The 23,925-nt window shown below is 37.4% G+C and overlaps 2 protein-coding genes across 2 annotated transcripts; both read left to right on the top strand.

Moving 5' to 3' along the window:
- Nucleotides 1-866: 866 nt before the first annotated feature.
- On the top strand, nt 867-7,996 carry si:dkey-85k7.12 (up-regulator of cell proliferation). The gene is given in 7 exon segments (XM_035536549.2): nt 867-1,017; nt 1,802-1,871; nt 4,363-4,471; nt 4,614-4,871; nt 4,987-5,250; nt 5,437-7,800; nt 7,803-7,996. Coding segments are annotated over 6 exon segments (3,075 nt in total). The 5' UTR covers nt 867-1,017; nt 1,802-1,850; the 3' UTR covers nt 7,862-7,996.
- Nucleotides 7,997-20,439: 12,443 nt separating this feature from the next.
- LOC118240149 (up-regulator of cell proliferation-like) lies at nt 20,440-23,490 on the top strand. Its single transcript, XM_081695203.1, has 4 exons — nt 20,440-20,834; nt 21,785-21,863; nt 21,996-22,089; nt 22,396-23,490. The coding sequence occupies exons 2-4, from the start codon at nt 21,843-21,845 to the stop codon at nt 23,358-23,360; spliced, it is 1,080 nt and encodes a 359-aa protein (XP_081551329.1). The 5' UTR covers nt 20,440-20,834; nt 21,785-21,842; the 3' UTR covers nt 23,361-23,490.
- Nucleotides 23,491-23,925: the final 435 nt, after the last annotated feature.

Genomic DNA, 23,925 nt, shown 5'->3' with positions numbered 1-23,925 from the left:
TGAGCTTTCATCAATTAATCTGCTCTGTGTATCCAGTGTAGCGCTAAACGAACAGAGAACATTTGAGCATACTGTTATCACCAGTGAACAAGCAGGTAAATCAAGTTCTTACTGAGCCAGGATAGGAATGAAAACATTCTCACTGGAACAAGCAAGACTGTTGACAATGTAGACACTAGACCGTTGATGTTTTATTAAATTAATTATAACTATGTTATAAAGATAACATTGCAGCGATGTCAAACACTTCAAACAATACCAAGGTTTTTTTGACCCCTGCATTCAAAACTGTTCTAGGTAAAAATAATAATTAAAAAAAGCCAAACCAACACAAAGGCTGGAGAAATGGTTTGAATACTGGTCTTTTGGAGGAGAACAAAGTGAAATACTACATAACTATCTACTCTGCATGTAGTGAATAGAGCGCCTATAGTGTGGCCTTGTGATTTTTCTGAGTAAGAACGAAAGTTAACACAGTTTCTTTTACGAAGCAAATGAAACTTAGCGGAGAGGGTGTCTCGTAATGAACTAACTTTAATTGAAATAATGTAAAAATAATAATCACTTTCATGAATATTGTTTGCACCTTATAGTTTTATCATGAGAATACATGCAAATAAAAATAAATATTACGTGTTAATCTATTCAAAACACGCAATGCACTTTTATCGTACTGTTCAACCTGACCATAGATTAGTCAGTGACTAATCCTACTCCTACTTTCATTTTCTGTTCATTTTCTGAATAGTGGATTAAACCACTGTTCATATGTTCAGATTTACAATAGATGTAGGCTCTGCGTCTTTTCCACTCGCATTTTGTAAAATCTAGGCTCACTAGCCAACCTGAAAAAAAGAATACTGAAATAGCAAATTAAGCAAATAATTGTACGCCGCGTAGTAATCTGCACAATCCAAAAATGGTTTAGTCTGCCTCTTAAAGGACGAATTTTAGTTCAGTCTGGGAGTGTAGTAGTTATCCGTTCAGCGGTTATCCGTTACGTAAAGGTGGAGAAAAGTAAGTAGCTCTGAAACATTTTTTAAAAATTAGACGGATATTTTGCTCTTCGTCCTCCTCAAATAAACAAGTTAATTTAGTGGTAGTAGAATTGTAGATGTAGAATTTGCTATAAAATAGTTTGACATTTACTTTTTTGGAATAGGGTTGGTGTCTAAGAATTAACTTAAAACATGAAAGCGCTTGTACTGAAATACTCGGATTGTACACGAATAGTGTAGGTTACATGTCTGAACGTTTCTTGCGAAACTATAAAATGAAGCTCAAACTAATTGCTGCCATCTGCCACTTTGGAAAAGACCTCCAAACTCATAACTGGCAGGGAGGTTTTTCACATACAGGGTGGGGTTGTTTAAAATACTGTAAAACTTTAAAATAGCCAGTCCGGTTATAGATGTTATGATCCATTTTTAAATAAACAAGTCTAACAGTTTTACCATCAATACAGTAGCATCAGACTACGCGCTAATTTAATTTAAATCTGTAGTTATAGTAATAAAATACGTCTCAGAAAAGTATAATTTTAAGCAGTTCCTTTGAAGCTAGTGGGATATTATATATATATATATATATATATATATATATATATATATATATATATATATATATATAGACACACACACACACACACACACACAAAGCAGTGTCAATAATATATACACACAAAGCAGCTGAATAACGACCTCATTTTTGTTATTATTTATTATTATTTAAAACCTTAGTTAATTAATTGTATTAGTGCAACAATGGAAGTACAAAGTAAATGATTTGTGGTGTTTGACAGCTCAAATGTGAAGGTTACTGAAGTTAATTGGCAGCTGCATTTTGCTGAAATGGAGTATTCTGATGACGAGGTAAGTATTGAACATGTTATATTGCGATTTCAAGATCAATGATTAGAGTCTTTCTGTATTGCTTTTTATTGTTAAACAGCACGTATGTGCCACTTTATAAGTTAATGTTGTTGAAAGTCACTATCACTCTGTCAGTCTGCTCTCATCAGTTAGAAGGGATGGTTTTCTTTTCTCTCTGTCAGTAATGCTGCGCAAATGAGCTACTGGGTCCATCTACATGTGCATATCTCCTTCCTGTATAGTACATGAAAACAGTATGAATGGCATACAAACTAGAACTGAACATTGTACTAATTACTACTTACATTTACGGCATTTGGCAGACGCTCGTATTCAGAGCGACTTAAAAAATTGCTTTGTTATTTACTCATTTAATGTATCCTAGTCAGTACAGTAGGGACAGTGATACCGACCACAAAAATATAGAGTAGGTCGTCTGTCTCTTTGGCTCGGCCGGTGTGTGGCAACCTCAATAATTAAAACGCAAGATGTAGGCTCCATGGTGCCCTCTGGTGGAGTTTTACATTTTTACATATTCTGAAGTTCTCTTATGACATTTGACTTTTGACATAAGATAAATTGCTTATTAAAATGTATACTTTATATATACTTACTTTTTGACTGAAAAAAAAACAACTATTTGGTTGATAAAACTTTCATGAATTTTGGTAATTTCAAACATTCTGTCTTATCCCTTTAGCAAGCCAGTTTTCACTGTAAAACTGTACAACTCCTCCCCTTGGTGCCACAACATGTCACAACATGTACATTTACATTTATGGCATTTAGCTGACGCTTTTATCCAAAGCGACTTACAATTATATACAACATGTCACATGTCACTGATATCCTATTCTGTTTCATTGTTTACTTTCATACACCTTCGGGGGCAGTGGTAGCTCAGTTGTTAAGGGACTCTTGACTTGTCATCAGAAGGATGCTTGTTCACGCCCCACTGCTGCTAAGTTGCTACTGTTGGGCCCCTGAGCAAAGCCCTTGACCCTTAGCTGCTCAAGTTGTATCCAGTCATAAATGTAAGCTGCTTTAGATAAAAGTGTCAGGCAAATGTAAAGTAATTTTTAATTGCTACTTACTATACAGTTGTGCAATTGAACTATACAATTATAATTTTTATTTAAAATGTAATGTGATAATGTTTTCTATTGCACATTGCACACATCATAAGTATTGTACTACACAGTTTTCATTATTGTCAAGTACAATGCAGAATAGTAACAATGTTTTTCCTCTATTGCACATTGAACACATTAGTACTAATTATACACTTTTATGTTTATATTATACTGCTTTACATACTTGAAAATAACAGATATAATCCCTTATTTAGTTTTCTGTTATGTAATTTTATTCTGATTATTTTATTATATTGTTGTGTTTGTTCTGTGCTGGGTGTTGCTGCTATGACAAACACATCCCTCTCAGGATGGATATTTCTTATTCTTACTAGTCTTATTGCTAAACCATGTCACTATTTTAGTGAGAGTTAACCGCTAGATAAAGTCAAATTCACCTTAATAACAATGCTGGTTATATTTTGGTGAGTGGATAACAAACGTCTGTATTAAACATTTGCGTTAGTGGTTATGGAATGATGGCACAAAGCACACTGGTATAATGGGGGATGTATGTGCTGGTGCCCATATAATGTATGTTGGTAATAGTCAAATATCACAGTTTGACTCAAACTGTTACGCGGTTGTCCGGCCATATTACACTGAATACTGATTCATTACACCTGTTCCTAATTAGCCGGTGTATTGAAGCCTTTTGTTGCGAGGTACTGCCTATGTGTATATAGCATGCTGAGTGTTTTTCTCTTCACTTGCCTCTGTGTATCTAACCCTGGCTTTATTTCAGACATTGGCCTTTTGGATTAACCCCTGTGTTCCTTTGCGTAATTTTTGCCTGTCTCAGGTCTGTTTTGTCTGCATTGCACTGTTTGCTATAGACTGGTTTCGACCCTAGCCTGTATCATGTTTATGTTTTGGATCTCCCTTGCTCTCTGTAAACCTTGCTCTCCCATCTGCTAGATCTCATCTGCAAGTGACTGCATAGTCTTGTCACGTTACAAAAATGAGTACGCTGTATTCAGAGAAACTCTTTTCAATGGATCCCATTTGTTAGGTCATTTAGTACGTGATGCTTAATCACCCTCAAAGCCCTGGTTGACCAGGAAAGAAAACACACTGCTCTTAAGAGTCTGAATACACTCATCTGCTGCATAAATAGAAACACCTTTCTTGTACCTGTTCTCACTGGTCAGTGCACTTCTGTATTTGCATTTTATATTAAAGACTGTAGTCCACCTGTTGACACAATTCATCAGCCACTTTCTATCCTGAGTTTCAGACAACAGGACCCGACTGAACAAATATTATTTGGATGGAGGAAAATGATGAGATAATAAGCCATTGCATACAGACATTTCCTACAGGCATCTACTATAATATCTGTGAAATATATTTGATAGGTGTTATTTGAAGATGCCAGTGATCATGGCTTTGAAGACCACCTACAAATGGATTTTCCAGGAACTCAGCCTGTTCAATCAATTCAGGAGAAAACTGCCACCGTCACAGGTAACATAGCACATGGTGGAATATGCATCATTAAATTCTTACCACAATCTAATATATGTTGTGTTTATATTTTAGAAATGATTTTCTGAGACATTAAGTAGAAGTCAGGTTTTGATGCTAGTTCAAACCTTATTTTGCACAGATGTTCCTGCACCATGTGAATTTCGTGTCCACTCCTGTGGAGCCAGTTCTGTGTCCCTTGTTTGGGAGGCCCCTGACAGCATATCAAAGTTTGTGCTGACTTGCTCCAGTAGCACATTTTCACGCACGCAGACCATCTTAAATTCCTGTTCCACTGAGGTGGCAGATCTCAGACCGGGGAGTGAGTATACGTTCATCATTGTCGCAGTGACAGAAAGTGGAGACCAGAGTCCAGGCGTTGCAGTTACTGCATGGACAGGTAATGGCGCAAGTTCCTTTAGCTCTAAATAATTTCACTGTAGAACTAACTGAAATGAATTGTCTAAGGAATTGTAACATTACAGTGTGACACATACAAATGGTTTTCCTTGCAGATCCAGTCCCACCTGAAAACATTAAGGTTGAGGGTGTAGATGACTCTTCTGTTACTCTTACCTGGGAGGCTCCTGCCTTTAGAAATCGTGCCAGCTATCACGTGGCCTGTTGCCAAGATGGAAAAACTATTCAAGAAGAGAAAACGGAATCCAGCACAATTGTTTTCAGCAAACTGAGGCCAGGAAATAAGTACATATTCAAGGTTGTAACACAGCTTCCTAATAGCAGGAGAAGTAAGGAGGCTGTGAAATTTGCACGCACTCGTGAGTACTGTTCTGATGTATGAGTAACATGATTTGACTGTGTATGATATATCGATAACTTATTTCTTCATTGTATTAGTCTTAACTGTTTAAATATATTTCTCAAGAAAAATAAACAATCACTGTCCCTAATAACAAACTTACTGTCTGTGAGGCAGAGTAAAAAGTATCTTACTTTTTTCACAGAAACCAGTTTGGAGAAGCTCCTGCAGGTTTTGGGGTTGAAGGAGTATTATCCTAACAAGCTTTCACTGAGCACTGTGCTGGAAATAGACACGAGGACAGTGACAGATGACCCAGCCCAGTCTCTGTCTGCTTTATCATGGCTTTTTCTGAAGAAACTGATGATGGTAAATGTCACTGCACGAAGTGTCAAATGTGTTTCACCAACTGATGAGAGCGAGGACTCATTAAACATGGATATTTATGGAGATCTGGAGAGGTTTGATCTTAATGAGGACTATAGTCAGAGAGTAAACCCTTTAGATATTGTGACTGCTCTCTTTCTTTGCGCAGATGGTTTTCTCCAACAGGAAATGGCTTTGAAAATGTCAATGTGTCAGTTCTCTGTGCCTCTGCTTCTTCCCCACTGTGACTCAGAGCAGAGCACACTCATGCTTTGGGCCTTGAGAGACATTGTGAAGAAGTTTAGACCACACTCCTTATCTGATCCCAGAGGGTTTGTGGAAGAAAGGATTATTGAAACTAAGCTACCCTTAGTGTCCTTTGTAAGACTTGGTGATTGCAGCATTTCCAAATCTCAAGTTCTGAACAAGTTGCTGAGTAATCCACAGCAGTACCATGACACCTTCATACACCATGACATGGACTGTGGAGATGTACCAAGGAAAATTTCAAATGGCTTGGTGGAGCTTAGTTGGTATCTGCCATGTGGAAACAAAAACATTGACATCTTTCCTGAACCTGTGGCTGTTGCAAACTTAAGAGGAGACATTGTCAAATATGACACTCAGTATTCATTCCTTTGTCAGACATCTACTGCAGTTTTTGTGTTCTTTGACAACTTGGATTCAAGCCACAACACACTCACTACTCAACATGTTAAAACTCAGTTTTATTTGGTGGCTAATGCAAATACAAAATCCTTTAACATGGAACTGTTGAAAAGTACTGCTAGTAAAATGAACTTGAAAAAAAGCAACGTCATTTTAAAGACCAAACAAAACGATGCTGACTTTGTCAAATATCTACGATCTGTGATGAATGATGTTGTCAGCAAAACACCTATAAATATGCAACTGGAAGAGGTTGCATGTGAGTTTGGAATCCTGGTTGATGAAGACATCAAAGAATGTCAGAAAGCTAAAGAAAATGCTGATGCAATCACAGTGAAAATCCAAGACACACTGAAATTCAAAGAAGGTCAGTTGCCTTTGCAAGGTGAGATCTGGAAAAAGTTGGCAAAGTTGGAGAAAGAGGAGTGTAGACTTCGAAAAGCTAGAAACCAGAATATTGAGAATTATAAGAGTGAACTCCAGGAGGAGAAGAGAGAACTCCGGAAGAAGCAGAACAACTATGAAATGTCTGAAGCCATGATCTACTTCATAGCTGCTCTGTCAAGCTCAAGGCTGGAGAGGGCCTACTTCTTAAAATGGATGCGAATGAATCTGGATAATCTGACCCGTGAAAAACTCACTGGTCTCAGAGAGCATTATAAGGAGAAATGCCAAGAATCATCTGAGAATAAGGAGGAGATTGCAGTACTTGATAGACAAATCTCAAACAGTGCTTTAGGAATTGAGCACTTTTTGAGAGAAATGGGTCAGTTTTATGAAGCTGCAGTGTCTCTTTCAGAAAATTCACAATCGCGACAACAAATGCAACACTTACCAAGACTGTGTGCCGAGCTGTTGTTAGATGGTTTTCCTCTTGAGCTAGTCGATGGAGATGCTTCAAATATACCTCTAAGATGGGTGAGTGATGTACTGTTTCAGTTGAACACTTTGGTGCAGCCCAAGAACAAGATCAAGGTGATCACAGTCTTAGGAGTTCAGAGCACTGGGAAGTCCACCCTGCTAAACACAATGTTTGGGGTCCAGTTTGCAGTCAGCAGTGGGCGATGTACAAGAGGAGCTTTTATGCTGTTAATCAAAATCACAGAGAGCTTAAAAAATGAATTTTGTTGTGATTATTTAGTGATCATTGACACCGAAGGGCTGAAATCCCCAGAACTGGCGCAACTGAATGACAGCTATGAGCATGACAACGAGCTAGCCACGCTCGTTGTTGGACTGAGTGATGTCACAATCATCAATATTGCCATGGAGAATTCCACTGAGATGAAGGACATTCTGCAGATTGTGGTCCATGCCTTCCTCAGGATGAAGGAAGTGGGCAAGAAACCCAAGTGCCTGTTTGTACACCAGAATGTAGCAGATGTTTCAGCCCATGACAAGAACATGAAAGACCGCAAGCTTCTGTTGGAGCAACTGAATGAAATGACAGAGGCAGCAGCCAAAATGGAAGACAAGGATGACTATAAGAAGTTCACTGATGTGTTGGAGTATGATTCAGAGACTGGGAATTGGTACATACCTGGACTCTGGCATGGAAATCCTCCAATGGCACCAGTAAATGCTGGGTATTCTGAAGCCATCTATGACTTCAAAAAGAACCTGATTGGTGTTCTCAAAAACTGTGAATACATGACACAAGGAAACAGTATAACAGAATTTCTAGAGTGGACAAAAAGCTTATGGAATGCAGTGAAATATGAGAATTTCATATTCAGTTTTAGGAATAGTCTAGTAGCAGATGCATACATGAAGTTGTGCACAGAATTCAATAAATGGGAATGGTGCTTCAGAAAGTGCATGTACAACTGGTTAACAACTACTGAAACAACAATGTCTAATTTTCAGATAATGAAAACTAAGTTCGAAAATACAGACATCCAAGATTATCTCCAAAAAATGAAGCAAGAAGCCTCCTTGGAGCTTGACAGAGGTGAAAAGACCATTTTGGATAATTTGGCAGGCTACTTTGAGCAAACAGAGGGCCATGTCTACCTTGTTGAGAGATACAGAGAGGACTTTAAAAACAGTGCAAAATGTCTCAGACGGGAACTTCAGAACTCTGTGCTAACGGAACTGAAATCAATATTTGATATCAGGAGAGGAATGGACAAGTTGGACAAAATCAAGAAAACTCACACAGAAATGATGGAACAAAAAGTGCTGAATCTGGTGGAGGAGTTCAAAAAGGACAAGTCTTCAAAGTCTGATGAGGAGCTTGAAAAGATATTTGAAGGAATTTGGCAGCAGACACTTAACGAGCTGAGCTTCGAAGGACTGCAGAAAAAAGACATTTTTAGTCTCGTATTAGGAGAATTGCGTGAAAATCTAAAGCAGAAGGGAAGTTCATTGCAAGAAAAAATTAATAAAGTTAAACTTGAACAGTGTGGGGATGGCCACTTCAACATGAAGGAAAAGGGGCTATTCAATAAAGTGAAGGGCCTTTTTTACGCTGAAAATACAAGAAACATCCAAGAGATGGCAAACAATCTTATTGTGGCATGCAGCCAGTTCGTAATGGAAAAGGTTAATAAGAAATGTGATTACCATGAGACTTATATCCAGGAGATACTGAACATGACTGATGAAAGATTAAAAACCAACAAGAATCTTGGGTTTACTCAGAACTTTGAGCTTGATTTAAAGCTACACATTTGTGGCTTTGCTGCAAGAAAATTCATGGAAATGCATGATTCGTACATAAAAGATAATGACCCTCGCAGATGTCTTGAACAGTTCAAACACAAATACTGCACTGATTTCAAAGACCTGTTCAACGATCGTGATCAGTGTCAGAGGAAAGCTGAAGCATTCACAAACCTCTGCTTGAGTCCTGCAGTGGAAGCCTACATCTCCAGCTCCTTGGGGACAGACATTGTTGATGTGATGCTACAAGGACAGAATGCTCTTCAGTTCAGCACTCGAGCCTTTTTTCAGTACTCAGTCTTAAAACAGCTTCTCACTGAGAGCAATTTTGAAAATTATGTGAAATATATTTGCTCATATGAATGCTTTGTCAAGGAGTGGATACAGGATCAAATTACCAAACAGCTCTCAAAGGGAAGCAAAATGAATGAGTTAGAGGAACATCACCTCAAAGGAATCACCAAGGAGATAATTCAGGTCATCACAATGGCACAAAATGACACATCTGACAATGGAATTAAAGGATTTATCAGTAATATCTGTGTTAATCTTGGACAGAAGCTCATTATTCCCAAAGATGCACTGGAAACAGTCACAGTTTTCAGCAGGGCAAATACAGAATCATTTGTTCACTGGCTAAGAAAATCTGTGGAAGAAATGGAGGAATCACTAAAGACAAAGTTGAAGCATGGAGACATTCAGAGCAAACTGAGAAAACTGAGAGTCAAACCGCAGAATGAGTTGTTCAGGCGTGTCTTTGGCTGTGGGGTACAGTGTCCATTCTGCAAGGCACCTTGTGAGGCAGGAGGGGAGGCACACAAAGATCACTGTGCCTCAATACATAGACCTGAAGGACTTGGATGTTACAGGTTTGACAACTCTAAGAAATTAGTAACTGACATCTGTTCTACAAGTGTGAACAGTGAAACACAGTTCAGGTGCCTAGAAACTGGTAATCAGTATCATCCTTATAAGAGATACAGGGAAATATTTCCCAACTGGCATATTCCTGCAGATCCCAGCATACAAGCTGCAGACTACTGGAAATATGTGATAACAAAATTCAATGACCAGTTTGCAAAGAAGTACAATGCAAAACCTGCAGATATTCCCCAAGCATGGAAAAGAATCACAATGGAACAGGCGAAGAACAGTTTGAAAGAGTCGTTCAGCATCAAATAAACACTCTAGTAGTAGATTTTACCAGTTGTAACTATAAAAGAATTCTGCTAAATGTGTAGTAGATTGATGTAGTATTAAAGGTGTGAAATTCACAAGATACTGCATTCAAGTTATTTTTCACCAAATGGTTAAAAGTAGAATTTGCAATGATGCTAATACCCTTTCAGAAGATAACTTAGAAATCATTCTATCATACTACTTTGTAATTTTATTTTTCAGTGGCTTACATTACTTTAATTCACTAGTATTTAAATAAGATATCGATACCTGGATTGTGAGAAGACAAATTCAAACTGCAGACTTAAATGAATAGTTTGATTAAAAATCAAACTTACACAACCCTCCATTTACTTCAAATGTGGACATGTTTGTCCAACTTTTGCTTGCACTGGACCTATAAGCCTAACATGGCTAACAAGACAGGGACTCTTAAGCCCACAGATTAGTATCTTGTAAACTGCATGCTTAAATCATTGCACGTTGCTGAGTTATTTCTCAAAATCTTGACCTTTTTTATGTGTTTTTAACATTGGTATCTATAAAAAGGGACAAAAGTCACATTAGATAAAAATGGAAATGAATCATGTTTTTCCTAGGAAATAATTTGGTATCACCACACACAAGCATCAACATTAGGAGGTGTGATGGTGTAAGTGACTACCTTTGACATTTACCTGTGTAAAACTGTTTTTATTTTTCACCAAACTATTATTAAGAAATATGTTAGCTCGGTTTAGCAAAGATATATCAATTGAGCCCTCGCAGCAAAAAAACAAAACAAAAAACAAACATATCAGCCATTTCCCTTTTTTGTCTTTGGTGTTATTTTAGTTCTTGATTTTGTACAACGTTTACATTAAAATTAAATACAAATGCTAAATAAGCTTTATTTACATTTACCTTTATTCATTTTAAGCATTTTAAAATAAAACTTGCAATAATGCTATTATTATTTTCATTTTGTAGAATGCAGAAAACCAGTAAATTGACACACATGGTTATTAGTGGCAAGGCCACACAATGATGCACTGCAATGTAAGAAGACACAATTTTTGCTTGAATAAATGCTTAATTGTCTTTGCTATATTAATAAAATCCCAGGTGACAATTTTAACTTTCCTTTTAATGATAATTCAATAATTATTGTTTTATTTACATTTAGAACCTGTTAATCTCTGTGGCAAAAACAAAAAAGGATCATGTATGATGTAATTCTTTTGGATGCTTTTTTCTGTATTATTTTAACTCGGATTTTCTTTGACTTAATTCATGGATGCAATTTCCTCTTGATCTTCTCATAATACTTCCTAATACTTTTGTCATTTGTCTTATGATATGGTGAATACTGTATTTGCAGTAACTGCAGCCTAAATGGCTATATGACATCAATAATGAAATACTTTTGCTTTGCAATGGAAACAAATAAATTTTTAGCTCAGTCCCATGATTCTGCCTATTTCACGTACATATACAAAATATACAGTGGTACACAATAAAACAAAAATGTCACACAGTGGAGAAAGTCTGATCTTAAAGCAAAATACTACTACTATTACTACTAATACTACTGCTGCTGCTACTGCTACTACTAATAATAGTTTGGCCCAGTACAATTCCAGGCTCTTATGCAGAGGAAGGACATTAATGCGGAAAGGTTTATATGAACTCTATATGAACTCTATTTAAATAAATTAAAGTTTATGTCTCTGGAAAAACAGTTTACTCTGCATTTACAGTGGTGAAGAAATAAGGTCAACGGTCTTCTTAAATGTTACTTCTGCCTCTTGTGTGGATTATTAAGGTATGCTTAATTATTTCTTGTGTTAGAAATCTTTTTTCTTGCCCAAGCCCAGATGCTGAAAGATGGTTTTACATAGTTTACATTAGAGCTGGGCGATATGGCAAAAATATGATCATGATATTTTCCCATATTGATCAATATAGATTTTTATCATGATATATCATTTCATAATGCTGCCAGCTTGAAGACCATCCTGCTAATGATTGAGTATATTTTATCAGCAAAAATAGAATAATATGATGTACACATTTAACTGTGCAAACATGCTTTATCTGCCTTAAAGTTTATTTTAACAAAATAAAGTGATATAAATTATTTGCTAGTTTCACATCACTCTAATATTTTAAAGATAGAAACCTGTTACTTGTTAACCAGTCATTATGCTACATGTGTGCATGTTACATCATTGAAACTGAAACAATGGCCGCAAAAGACGACACGATTTATTTTTGCTTTGGTACCGTAAGCGCAGCTAAAATGTGGATGTTCTGACATGGGCTGTAGTTTCACACTGTTGGTGTGGTTGGTCGCTCTGTGAAAGGTTTGTTGTTCTTCTCATCTTGGTTTGCACTGACCAATGACATATTTTGCAGGCCATCTTAATCTGTGCTTCATCACTTTTCAGATATCCAAGACACTTCCATATAGCTGAGATCTTGGTAACTTTTTTGTCAACACTTTCATCAGCTTTGGAGAATATCATGATTTCACTTTCACTTTCATGCCACTCGCTGGTCCCACTCAAAATGTCAAAGCATATCTCTTTCCAAATTAATACATATATTTTTTGTTTTTATGAATTGAAATTGTTTTTTATGAATTGAAATCTTTTTTGTACACTGTGTGCACAATTATTAGACAAGAGTATTTTGACAAAATCATCATTCTTATACGTATCTTCCAACTCCAAGCTGTATAAACTTAAATTCTAGTTGGATTTAGGCATATCAGGTGATGTGTATTTGTGTAATCATGGCGGGTCAAGGTATGACGCTATATCAAGGTGTGCATAATTATAATTATTAGACAGCTGCTTTTCCTCAGGCAAAATAGGCCAAAAAAGAGATTCTTCTGACTCTGAAAAATCAATAATTGTAAAAAGTCTTTCAGAGTAATGCAGCACTCTTAAAATGAATAGGATATTGGGTGTGATCACAGAACCATCAAATGTTTTGTTGCAAGTAGTCAACAGGGTCGCAAGAAACGTGTTGAGAAAACCCCCCCCCCGCAAATTAACTGGCAAAGATTTGAGAACTATCAAACATGAAGCGACCAGGAACCCATTATCCTCCAGTGCTGTCATATTCCAGAACTGCAACCTACCTGGAGTGACCAGAATTACAAGGTGTTCAGACATGACCAAGGTATGGAGAGCTGAAACCGGACCACCACTAAACAAGATGCATAAGGTGAAACATCAAGACTGGGCCAAGGCTTTATGGACAGTTGAAATGAGAGTGACTCTTGACGGACCAGATGGATGGGCCCTTGGCTGGATTATTAACGGCCAGAGAGCTCCACTTCGACTCAGACACCAGCAAGGGGGAGGTGAGGTACTGCTATGGGCTGGTATTAATAAAGATGAGCTAGTTGGAGCTTTTGGGGCCAAAGATGGACTCAAAATCAACTCCCTTGTATAAGGGAGTTGCCAGTTTTTAGAAGACACTTTTAGAAGACACTGCCAGTTTTTAGAAGACACTTTCTTCAAGCAGTGGTACAGTGCTGCATCTTTCAAGAAGACCATGATTTTTATGCAGGACAATGCTCCATCGCATGCATGAAGTACTCCACTGCATGGCTAGCTAGTAAAGGCCTTAAAGATGAAAGAATAATGACATGGCCCCCTTCCACACCTGACCTAAACCCTATTGAGAACTTATGGGCCCTTCTTAAACAGGAGATTTACAGTGAAGGAAAACAATACAGCTCTTTGAATAGTGTCTGGGAGGCTGTGGTTGCTGCTGCACAAAAAGTTGATCATCAACAGATTAAGAAACTGACAGACACCATGAACTGAAGGCTTATGGCTGTTATTGAAAAGAAGGGTGGCTATATTGGTCACTGATGTTGTTGTTTTAAAGTTTAACTAGAATAGGTGCCGTACGTTTATTTTGAGCATGTAGAAGAAATTTAGCAGACCTCCCATAATGGTAATCCTCTATGCCAGTAAAAGATTGCACATTTTTTATAGATCTAATTGAAATAAAGATACATCCATGTTGTTTTGTGGACATATGAGTCACTTTTGGGCACACACTTTAACACAATATTTTATCGGAAACCTATTTTCCTAAAGGGTAGATATACTTTTATTCAGGACTGAACAAAATTCTGGAGTGTAAAGTCATGGCCAAAAGTTTTGAGACTGTCATAGTGAAGTACACTTATAAGCATTTAATAAGTTTTAAAAACTTTTTATTGACAAATACATCCAGTTTAAGCATAGACTTAATATTTACAGTGTTGACTTCTGCAATTTGACTTGGCATGCTGGATATCAGTTTCTGGGCAAAATCTTGACTGATGGCAACCCATTCTTGCTTAATCAGTGTTTGGAGTTGATCACAGTTTCTGTGTTTTTGTTTGTCCACCCTCTTTTTGAGGATTGACCACAGGTTTTCAATGGGATTGAGATCTGGGGAGTTTCCTGGCCATGGACCCAAAATGTCAATGTTTTGTTCACCGAGCCACTTGATTATCACTTTTGCCTTGCGACATGATGCTCCATCATGCTGGAAAAATGATGGTTCATCACCAAATTGCTCCTGGATCATTGGGAGAAGTTGCTCTTGGAAGATGTTTTGATAACATTCCTTATTCATGGCAGTGTTCTTAGGCAGAAAGTTTGAGCACACCCACTCCCTTGGATGAGAAGCAACACCACACATAAATGGTCTCAGGATGCCTCACTTCTGGCATAACGCATGACTCATGGTAGGCTCACCTTTTCTTCTCTGGACAGCCATTTGTCCACATGTCCCAAACAGTCTGAAGGGGGCTTCATCAGAGAAAAATAACTTTACCCCAGTCCTCTACAGTCTAATCCCTATACATCCTGCAGAATGTCAGTTCTTGATGTTTTTCTTGGAGAGAAGCAGCTTCTTTGCTGCCCTTCTTGACACCAAGCCATCCTCCAAAAGCCTTCACCTCACACTTCGCGTAGACGCAGTCATATCTGCCTTCTGCCATTCCCGAGCAAGCTCTGCACTGATGGTGAACTGATCCCATAGCTGCATCCTCTTTAGGAGATGTTCTTGGTACCTGCTTGACTTTCTTTGGAGCCCTGCAGCCTTCTTCACTGCAATCAAACCTCTCTCCTTGAACTTCTTGATCAAGTCAATAAATGGTTGATTTAGGTGCTATCTTACAAGCAACAATGTCCTTGCCTGTGAAGCTCTTTTGATATAATGCAATGATGACTGAACGTGTTTCCCTGGAGGTAACTATGGTTAACAGAAGAAAACTTCAATCACCACAACCCTTTTAAAGCAACCAGTCTGCTCTTCTAATCAGCATGACAGAGTGATATCAGTTGCCTTGTCCTTGTTAAAACACTTTCTCTTGAGCTAACAGGAAGATCACTGAAATGATGTTAGCAGGCAATTTTGTTTCAGGGCTGAAATGCAATGGCTGGAATGCAATAATTTTTGTGATTTGGTTAATTTTTCTGGCAAGGAATGATTTTGCAATTAATTACAATTCATCTGATCACTCTTCACAATCTAGAGTTAATGCAAATTGCCACTATAAAAACTGAAGCAACAAACTGTGAAAACCAAAATTTATGCTAGTCTCAGAACTTTTGGCCACGACTGTCACATTGAAGGAGGAGCACCTGGGATCACCTAGCAATGGTGTATAATTGGATGATACCATAAAACAAGGAACAGGGTGATTCCTAAAGCTAAGTTGAACTAATAAGAACCACATACATATAAAATAAGAGACTGTATATAAATTAATGTGTACCCTAGAGATTAATACATGCATGTTTATAAACTGTATATTTACATTTACATTCATAATCAACAAGAACATTTTGCCAAAAAATGGCCCTGTTCCGTCAATGTGAATTTGCAACCATGACTCGCAAGCCATTCCCATGGGTGTAGTGGTACATTTTGTGGGAGCTTTCTTGACATACAACATACATGCTGTAAGGTCTCTCTGTGTCTCTTGCCTTGTTCATGCCTGGCCACCATGAGAAAGACTGAGCAAGGCCTTTCATATTAGACATGCCAGGATGTGACTGATGCAGCCTTTTAAATAGAACTGACCACACCTGAGGAAGGATAATAACCCGTGCACCCCAAAGGATGCTCCCATCCTGAGTTCTCAGTGTCTGTCACTGAGGGTAGTATGGCAGAAGTTGAGGGAGTTTGATCTCAGGTCATCCTTGCAAGATGCACTCATGCAAAATGAAAAATAAAAAAATTATAATAATCATTAGGAAGTAAGGAATACTGGTTTCTGAACTGGTGTTTTGTCCCTGATTGCTCACTGATTTTTGATGCTATTCTATGTGTTTTGTGGTTTTAGATCATTGTACCCTACCTTGCTCCGTTTGCCCGTGTCAACACTGGTTGATTCACTTTTGGTTGATTTACGTCAATAGTAGCAAATGCTGGTTTTCTTCTTTTCCCCAATACTACTTTTATTTACTAAATGTATAATGTTTTCATGAAGTTTGAAAGATGATATCCAAGTTTGCATGTAGACTGAACCACTTTCTTTTTGCGTGGATCCAGCGAGGTATGTCACTAAAGGGAAACCCATAATTTCAATGAAAAGTTATCCTACTTTAGAAGAGGGATTTTCATCTTGTCCAGTTGCAATGTTGTCTGTCACGACACGCTCCCCCCCACGAGTCACGTGGTTCGGCCTGCCACGTGCAGGGGGGTTCACCATCATTTGTAGCCACGCCCTCCATGATTGCACGCACCTGCATGGGGTTACTGTTGCGTGTCTATTTAAACCTCTGCTAGTGTGTGCATCGTGTTGGTCATTGTTTGCTGAAGTCTGTTAAAATGTTTGTGTAGACTGTGCCCAGTTAAATGTATAGTCATGTCTGTCATTAATGTGTGTGAGTGCCACCGTTATAGTATGTGTTCTATGTTAATAAATGTACGTCACTGTTAAGGGAGTCTGTGTGTCCTGCTCCATGCCCATCTGCACTCGGGCCAGCAGCAACGTGACATTGTCTGTTTTATATTTTACTCATTGAATGCACAATTAATTCTAATTCTGATTGTTTCCACTGTATCTGCTGCTATCTCATGTCAAATGCAGTACAATGTTCTGGAGAAACATCTGCAGTGAGAAGGAATGGCAATAAAGTTGGCTTTAAATTTGTTTTTTTCATTTTTTTATCATGCTGTTATGCTGCTTGATCCAACCTCCTTTGAGTTTGACATCACAGACAAACACCTGACATTCTACTGTAGTTTTAGAGCAGGCACCTTGACATTCTGCTGTAGTGCAAGATCACATACCCCCTGACATTCTGCTGTAGTTTTATATCACAGACACCCTTACATTCTGCTCTAATGTTAGATCAGAAGGCCTGACATTTAGCTGTAGTTTGAGATCAAAGACTGACACACTGATATTCTGCTGTAGTTTAAGATCACACACATTCTGACATTCTGCTGTAGTTTGAAATCACAGATACCTTGAGATTCAACTCTCTGCCTCTTACACAATCACCCCAATGAGCTCTGCCAGTGGCTCTATCTATTCATCATAAACCCCACATGAATTTGTTCAGAAAAAGGAAAACTTGCCTTACTGCAAAAATAAAAAGGCATGCTTATCAAACGCTAGGCATGCAGTCATACTTTTCCAGTAAGGCAGGTTTTTGCAGGTTTTACAACAGCAGACCAAACTCTACTTACCAGTCGTGAAGTATTGCTTCTATGTGGCGTACTGAGCGTTTCCTCATTCTGTGTGCTTTCCCAGTTATTGACTCCAGCTTGCCTTCTAGACCTCATCTCCTGCCTGACCCTGGGACACCTCCTGAACACTACCCCGTGCATCAACCTCGGACCGACCCAACCATGCTTACCCATCCTACTGCACGTATTAGTTTGACTGCTAAAATAAAACCTTTGCAACTGGATCTTCTTCTACGTGTGTGCATTCATTACACATATATATATATATTGTGTTTTAACATGCTTCACCATTAGCACATGCAGATAACAATGAGTTCTCCCTTACCCACTACCAACATACACAGAAAAATGATAACATGGAAATGTTATTAGATTCATCAACATCAGATGTAGGTGATAGTAAATAGGACTGACATACAAACATTGACTTAAATTGGTCTTTGAACTTTGTAGGAGGAAGCTGCATAGTCTGGAAAAGTAATTTACTACCAAATAAAAGCTGTTTTTTAGAGGAAACAGTTCTGCCCTGAGTTTTGACCTGGTTCTCTCTGGTATTTTAGTTGGCATCGGTAGTTTGTTCTCACTTTGATGCAGGTGTGTTATTGACTTTATAGTCCAATTGCAGTGTTGTCTGATTTGAGATCGCAGACACCCCAACATTCTGCTGTAATTTCAGATCAAAAACCCTGACATTCAGCTGTAGTTTAAGATCACGGATATTTTGATATTCTGCTGCAGTGCAAGATCATAGACACCCTGACATTTTGTTGTAGTTGACTTTGTACTGTTATTTTTAGACTGTTATTACACCAAAAAACTTAATTCATGACAATAGACTTCACCATTTATGGATACATAGGAAAGAACCAGCACAAGGTGATGAAACTACTCAACCTTGAGACATAGACACAGCAGTGTCTGAATAGGGTAGGCTGGTAATCTGGTGCTTCTGTCCAGAGAAGGGAATACCAGTTCTTCTTCTTTGATGTCAAACGCAGAAAGGAATCAGCTTTCAACCTTGCAACATCACTCCTAACAAACATCTACACCTCCCTCTAAAATTGCATATTGTCTCCCTGGTTATTACTTTAGTCAATTTTTCATAGTTGAAGTCACCACAACAATCCACAACAGAATGTACCTAATTTTCTTAAGATTGTATGTATTCACCAGTCAACTGTTCCACTGATGGTACTTCTGCATTTACTACATTTCTGCTGAGCTGTCTTAAGTTGTCAGACTTAGTATAATCACTACTGATTCTAGCTATACCTGTTTATTGGTAAACTATATATATATATATATATATATATATATATATATATATATATATATATATATATATATATATATTTTTTTTTTTTATTTTCCAATTTTCCAAGTATTCAAATATTATATATATATATATTATTATATATATATTATATATAATTTTATATATATAAATATTATTATATATTTATATATATAAATATTATTTATATATATAAATATTATATAGCAATATTTATATATATAAATATTATTATATATACAAATATTATATATAATTTTTTAAATTAAAACTCAAAAGAGGTTGGCCAACCTCTTTTGAGTTTGAGATCAGATTACAGACATTCTGCTGTAGTTTTAGATCAGACACCTTGACATTCTGCTATAGTGCAAGATCTCACAAATCCGTACAAGACCAAACGAACACCCCAACATCCCACTGCAATTTTGAGATCAGAGACCCTAACATTTTGCTGTAGTTTTATATCAGATACCCTGACATTCAGATGTAATTTGAGATCACAGACTGACACAATGATATTCTGCCGTAGTTTGAGATCACAGACAATCTGACATTTTGATGTAGTTTGAGATCACAGATACTTTGATATTCTGCTGCAAGATCAGACCCCCTGACATTTTGCTGTAGTATGAGTTCACAGACAACCTGACATTCTGTTGTAGTGTGAGCTCAGACAACCTGACATTCTGTGTGGATCCTTTTTGTGTGGATCCAGCAAGGTATGTCACTAAAGGGAAACCCATAATTTCAGTTTGAAGGTAGCCTACTTCAGAAGAGGGATTTTCAAATGGGTCTTCAACATTCTCTTACCCATTCAAGTCTAGGTTCCCATGATGATCTTTAGTTTAAATCATAGGTAGAGTTTTGGGGGTCACATGCACCCTACTCCCCACACCCAATATTTCCTGCTCATAACAACGTGATGAGTTAATTTGGATGGTGTGAGCAGTGTCCCGCCCCAGAGTTTAAACGAAACCTACGGCGTAAATAAGATTCCCATGAATTAGACATTTGATTTCATCATTTCCTGTAGACAGACTATACCATTTTCAAGACTTACTACTTTGACTACTGTCTGTTTTTATTTAGAATTGAAAACACGTGCATAGCCTATAAACATGAAACACATCTCAACAACAGTACCTTAACTATGGAAATGTGTACATAACAGTTAATATTGCAACATTTGTAATTAGATTGGTTGTTTAGTTTCTCCCGATCTGGTGGGGGTGGGGGGCTACTAAATTCAAGAACGAATTTAAGACGCACAGCTGTTCGTTGATAAAACACTTAAGCTTTTCATCCCGGGGAACAGTAAGTAGCTGGATCATTCTAAAATATAATTCTATTTAGGTTATTTTATGTGCTATTTGATACATATACTTTTATCAACGTAGTTTCGAGCAAATCATTTTGAAATTAGCCTATTTTTAAATGATTCATTCTTACTTAATAGCCTACATGTGTCCCTATTTATTTGCAACTAAATAGGATCGATAAAAATGAATGCGAACAAATAACGAATGTAAATGTTAATAGCAAATCCAACCAACATGGCGAAGCGTAGACATTTCCAGATTTTGTAGGATATCATAGTGCTTATTTATGCTTTTTAACAAACTCTAGCACTTATTGTTTATAGCACTTATCATTGTTTAAGATAGACATGATATATTTTGTACTTCTAGGTATCAGCATTCGTCCCTGTATTTCTACAGTATTCTAGTTCATTGGTATGTTTAATTCTAACCTCCTGTACTGTACTAGGATGTATTCTATGAGTAAATGACAAAGCACTTTTGTAAGCCGCTCTGGATAAGAGCGTCTGCTAAATGCCGTAAATGTATCATGGACCAACTCGATGAAAATTTTACATCCTTTTCACAGCTCAGCTCTTAAAAGTCTAACATGAATCCCTGAACCCAAAATAAGACATGGTTGTCGTCCAAGTGCCCTCAGTCGAACTCGTCAGCTATCAGAAACCACTCAGATCCTCTGCCATCATAGGAATAATTAGTCAGCTATACGTATACTAGGCTATTAGAATATTCTATTTCTGTATTAATACGATACCTCGCAAGCATTACGCTCATATCAGTTAATCATTGTAACCCTTTACACCAGGCGTGTTACCAGTTTTCGGCGAGCTAAAGAAAAACATGCTTTGTATTGGGTCTATTTTTGCACAAACCAGCAGCTCATACCTAGAAATAACACGAAATGAAGTATTCTAGTTTTACTCCGCAGCATCAAATACAAACCTAGATCAGAAGGCCTGAGCTTCTTATTTTTAGCACTATTCACATAATGAGCATTAAGTATGCCATACAACCAGCAAATATCAGTTCACAATAATGAGGCTAAGTTAACTGCAGTTAAGGGCTCAAGATACAGTTTAAATACAAGAACTTAACAAGACTAGAAATGAGGGACATGGAATAGAACTAAAATACACAAGACAGGGAACCACGGTGGCTGGGAGGGGCTAATCATGACACACACACACACACACACACACACACACACACACACACACACACATATATATATATATATATATATATATATATATATATATATATATATATATATATATATATATATATAATTCATACCAAATCATAGAACAAAAAATGGTTGTTTTATGTCTAATTTGTGTAATTTCTTTGTCTGATTTGTATAGTTTCCTTTGTCAAAAGATAACTGGATTATAGTCAACTTTATAACTTATTTCTTTCAAAATGGACTCTTCTTATGATGAGGTAAGCACTGAACATTAACTATTTCTATTTAAGACATTTTAAGCAAGAGCTTAAATTTGTAGTGTTTTCATGCCAGATGGTTGGACACTTATCTATGCATGCCATTCACACCCTTACTTTAACTCTTTTCAGTCCAAAGCATTGGAAGACGTGGTAAGACATGTGGATCCTTCATACACAGGGCCTGCTGAATCAAACATGGGACCACAAAATGTCTCTTCAGGAGGTATCAGTTAGAACAGATATATCTATACAGAAGTTAATAAAATATTTAACATTAACACTTTGATATTGACTTTATTCTTTATTCTTATTCTTTTTAAATAGTTAGTGCATTTATTATTCATTATAACGGATCCAGACATTGTAACATTTTACTGTAATTACGTTACCAGTCCCACCTGAAAACATCAAAGCTGAGAGCATTGCTAGCTTATTAGTTACTTTTACTTATGATGCATTTGTTTCAAAAGACCATATGATTTGTTTCTATAAATGTTGTTGTTGTTGTTGTTGTTGTTGTTTTCAACAGAAACCAACCTTGAGAGCTTTCTTGATGACTTGGGGTTGAAACAATTCTACAGTAATAAACTTTCATTGAGTACTATTCTAGAGATAGACAAGAGGTCAGTGACAGATGACCCAGCCCAGTCCCTATCAGACTTACCATGGCTTTTTCTCAAGAAACTCATGATGGTAAATGTGACCACAAGAAGTGTCAAATTTGCTCCAACAACTGATCTGTCACCTGATGACAGACAAGACTCATCAAACTTGGACCTATACCGTCACCTGGACAACCTAATCGTAAACCAGGACTCTAGTCAAAAAGTGAATCCTTTAGATATTGTGACTGCTTTCTTCCATTGCTCAGATGGCTTTCTCCAACAGGAAATGGCTTTGAAAATGTCAATGTGTCAGTTCTCTGTGCCTCTGCTTCTTCCCCACTGTGACTCAGAGCAGAGCACACTCATGCTTTGGGCCTTGAGAGACATTGTGAAGAAGTTTAGACCACACTCCTTATCTGATCCCAGAGGGTTTGTGGAAGAAAGGATTATTGAAACTAACCTACCCTTAGTGTCCTTTGTAAGACTTGGCGATTGCAGCATTTCCAAATCTCAAGTTCTGAACAAGTTGCTGAGTAATCCACAGCAGTACCATGACACCTTCATACACCATGACATGGACTGTGGAGATGTACCAAGGAAAATTTCAAATGGCTTGGTGGAGCTTAGTTGGTATCTGCCATGTGGAAACAAAAACATTGACATCTTTCCTGAACCTGTGGCTGTTGCAAACTTAAGAGGAGACATTGTCAAATATGACGCTCAGTATTCATTCCTTTGTCAGACATCTACTGCAGTTTTTGTGTTCTTTGACAACTTGGATTCAAATCACAGCCTACTTACGAAACAGCATGTTAAAGGTCAGTTGTATTTTGTAGCTAATGCAAACACCAAATCCTTTAATATTGCTTCTCTGAAAAAAAACTGCTGAACAGTTGAAATTGAAACCAACAAACATCATCTTAAAATACAAACAAAATGATGCAGAGTTTGTTCAACAACTGCGGGTCATGATGAATAATGCTGTCAGCAACCCACCTGTGAATTCTCAACTGGAAGAAGTTGCACATGAGCTTGGAATTCTAGTTGATGAAGATATCAAGGAATGCCAGAAAGCTAAGGAAAATGCTGATGCAATCACAAGTAAAATCCAAGACACACTGAAGTTCAAAAAAACTCAATTGCCTTTGCAAGGTGAAATCTGGAAAAAGTTAGCAAAGTTAGAGAAAGAGGAGTGTAGACTTCGAAAAGCTGGTAATCAGAATATTGAGAACTATAAGAGTGAACTCCAGGAGGAGAAGAGAGCACTCAGGAAGAAGCAGAACAGCTATGAAATGTCTGAAGCCATGAGCTGCTTCATAACTGCTCTGTCCAGATCAAGGCTGGAGAGGGCCTACTTCTTAAAATGGATGCGAATAAATCTGGATAATCTGTCTCGCAAAAGCCTCTCTGGTCTCAGAGAGCAGTATAAGGAGAAATGCCAACATTCATTTGTA

The sequence above is a fragment of the Electrophorus electricus genome, chromosome 13 (genome assembly GCF_041902795.1).
Source record: "Electrophorus electricus isolate QZ-2024a chromosome 13, ASM4190279v1, whole genome shotgun sequence".
Lineage (NCBI taxonomy): Eukaryota > Metazoa > Chordata > Actinopteri > Gymnotiformes > Gymnotidae > Electrophorus > Electrophorus electricus.
The sequence above is the reverse complement of the archived record's forward strand: the minus strand, read 5'-3'. Positions and strand labels throughout refer to the sequence as shown.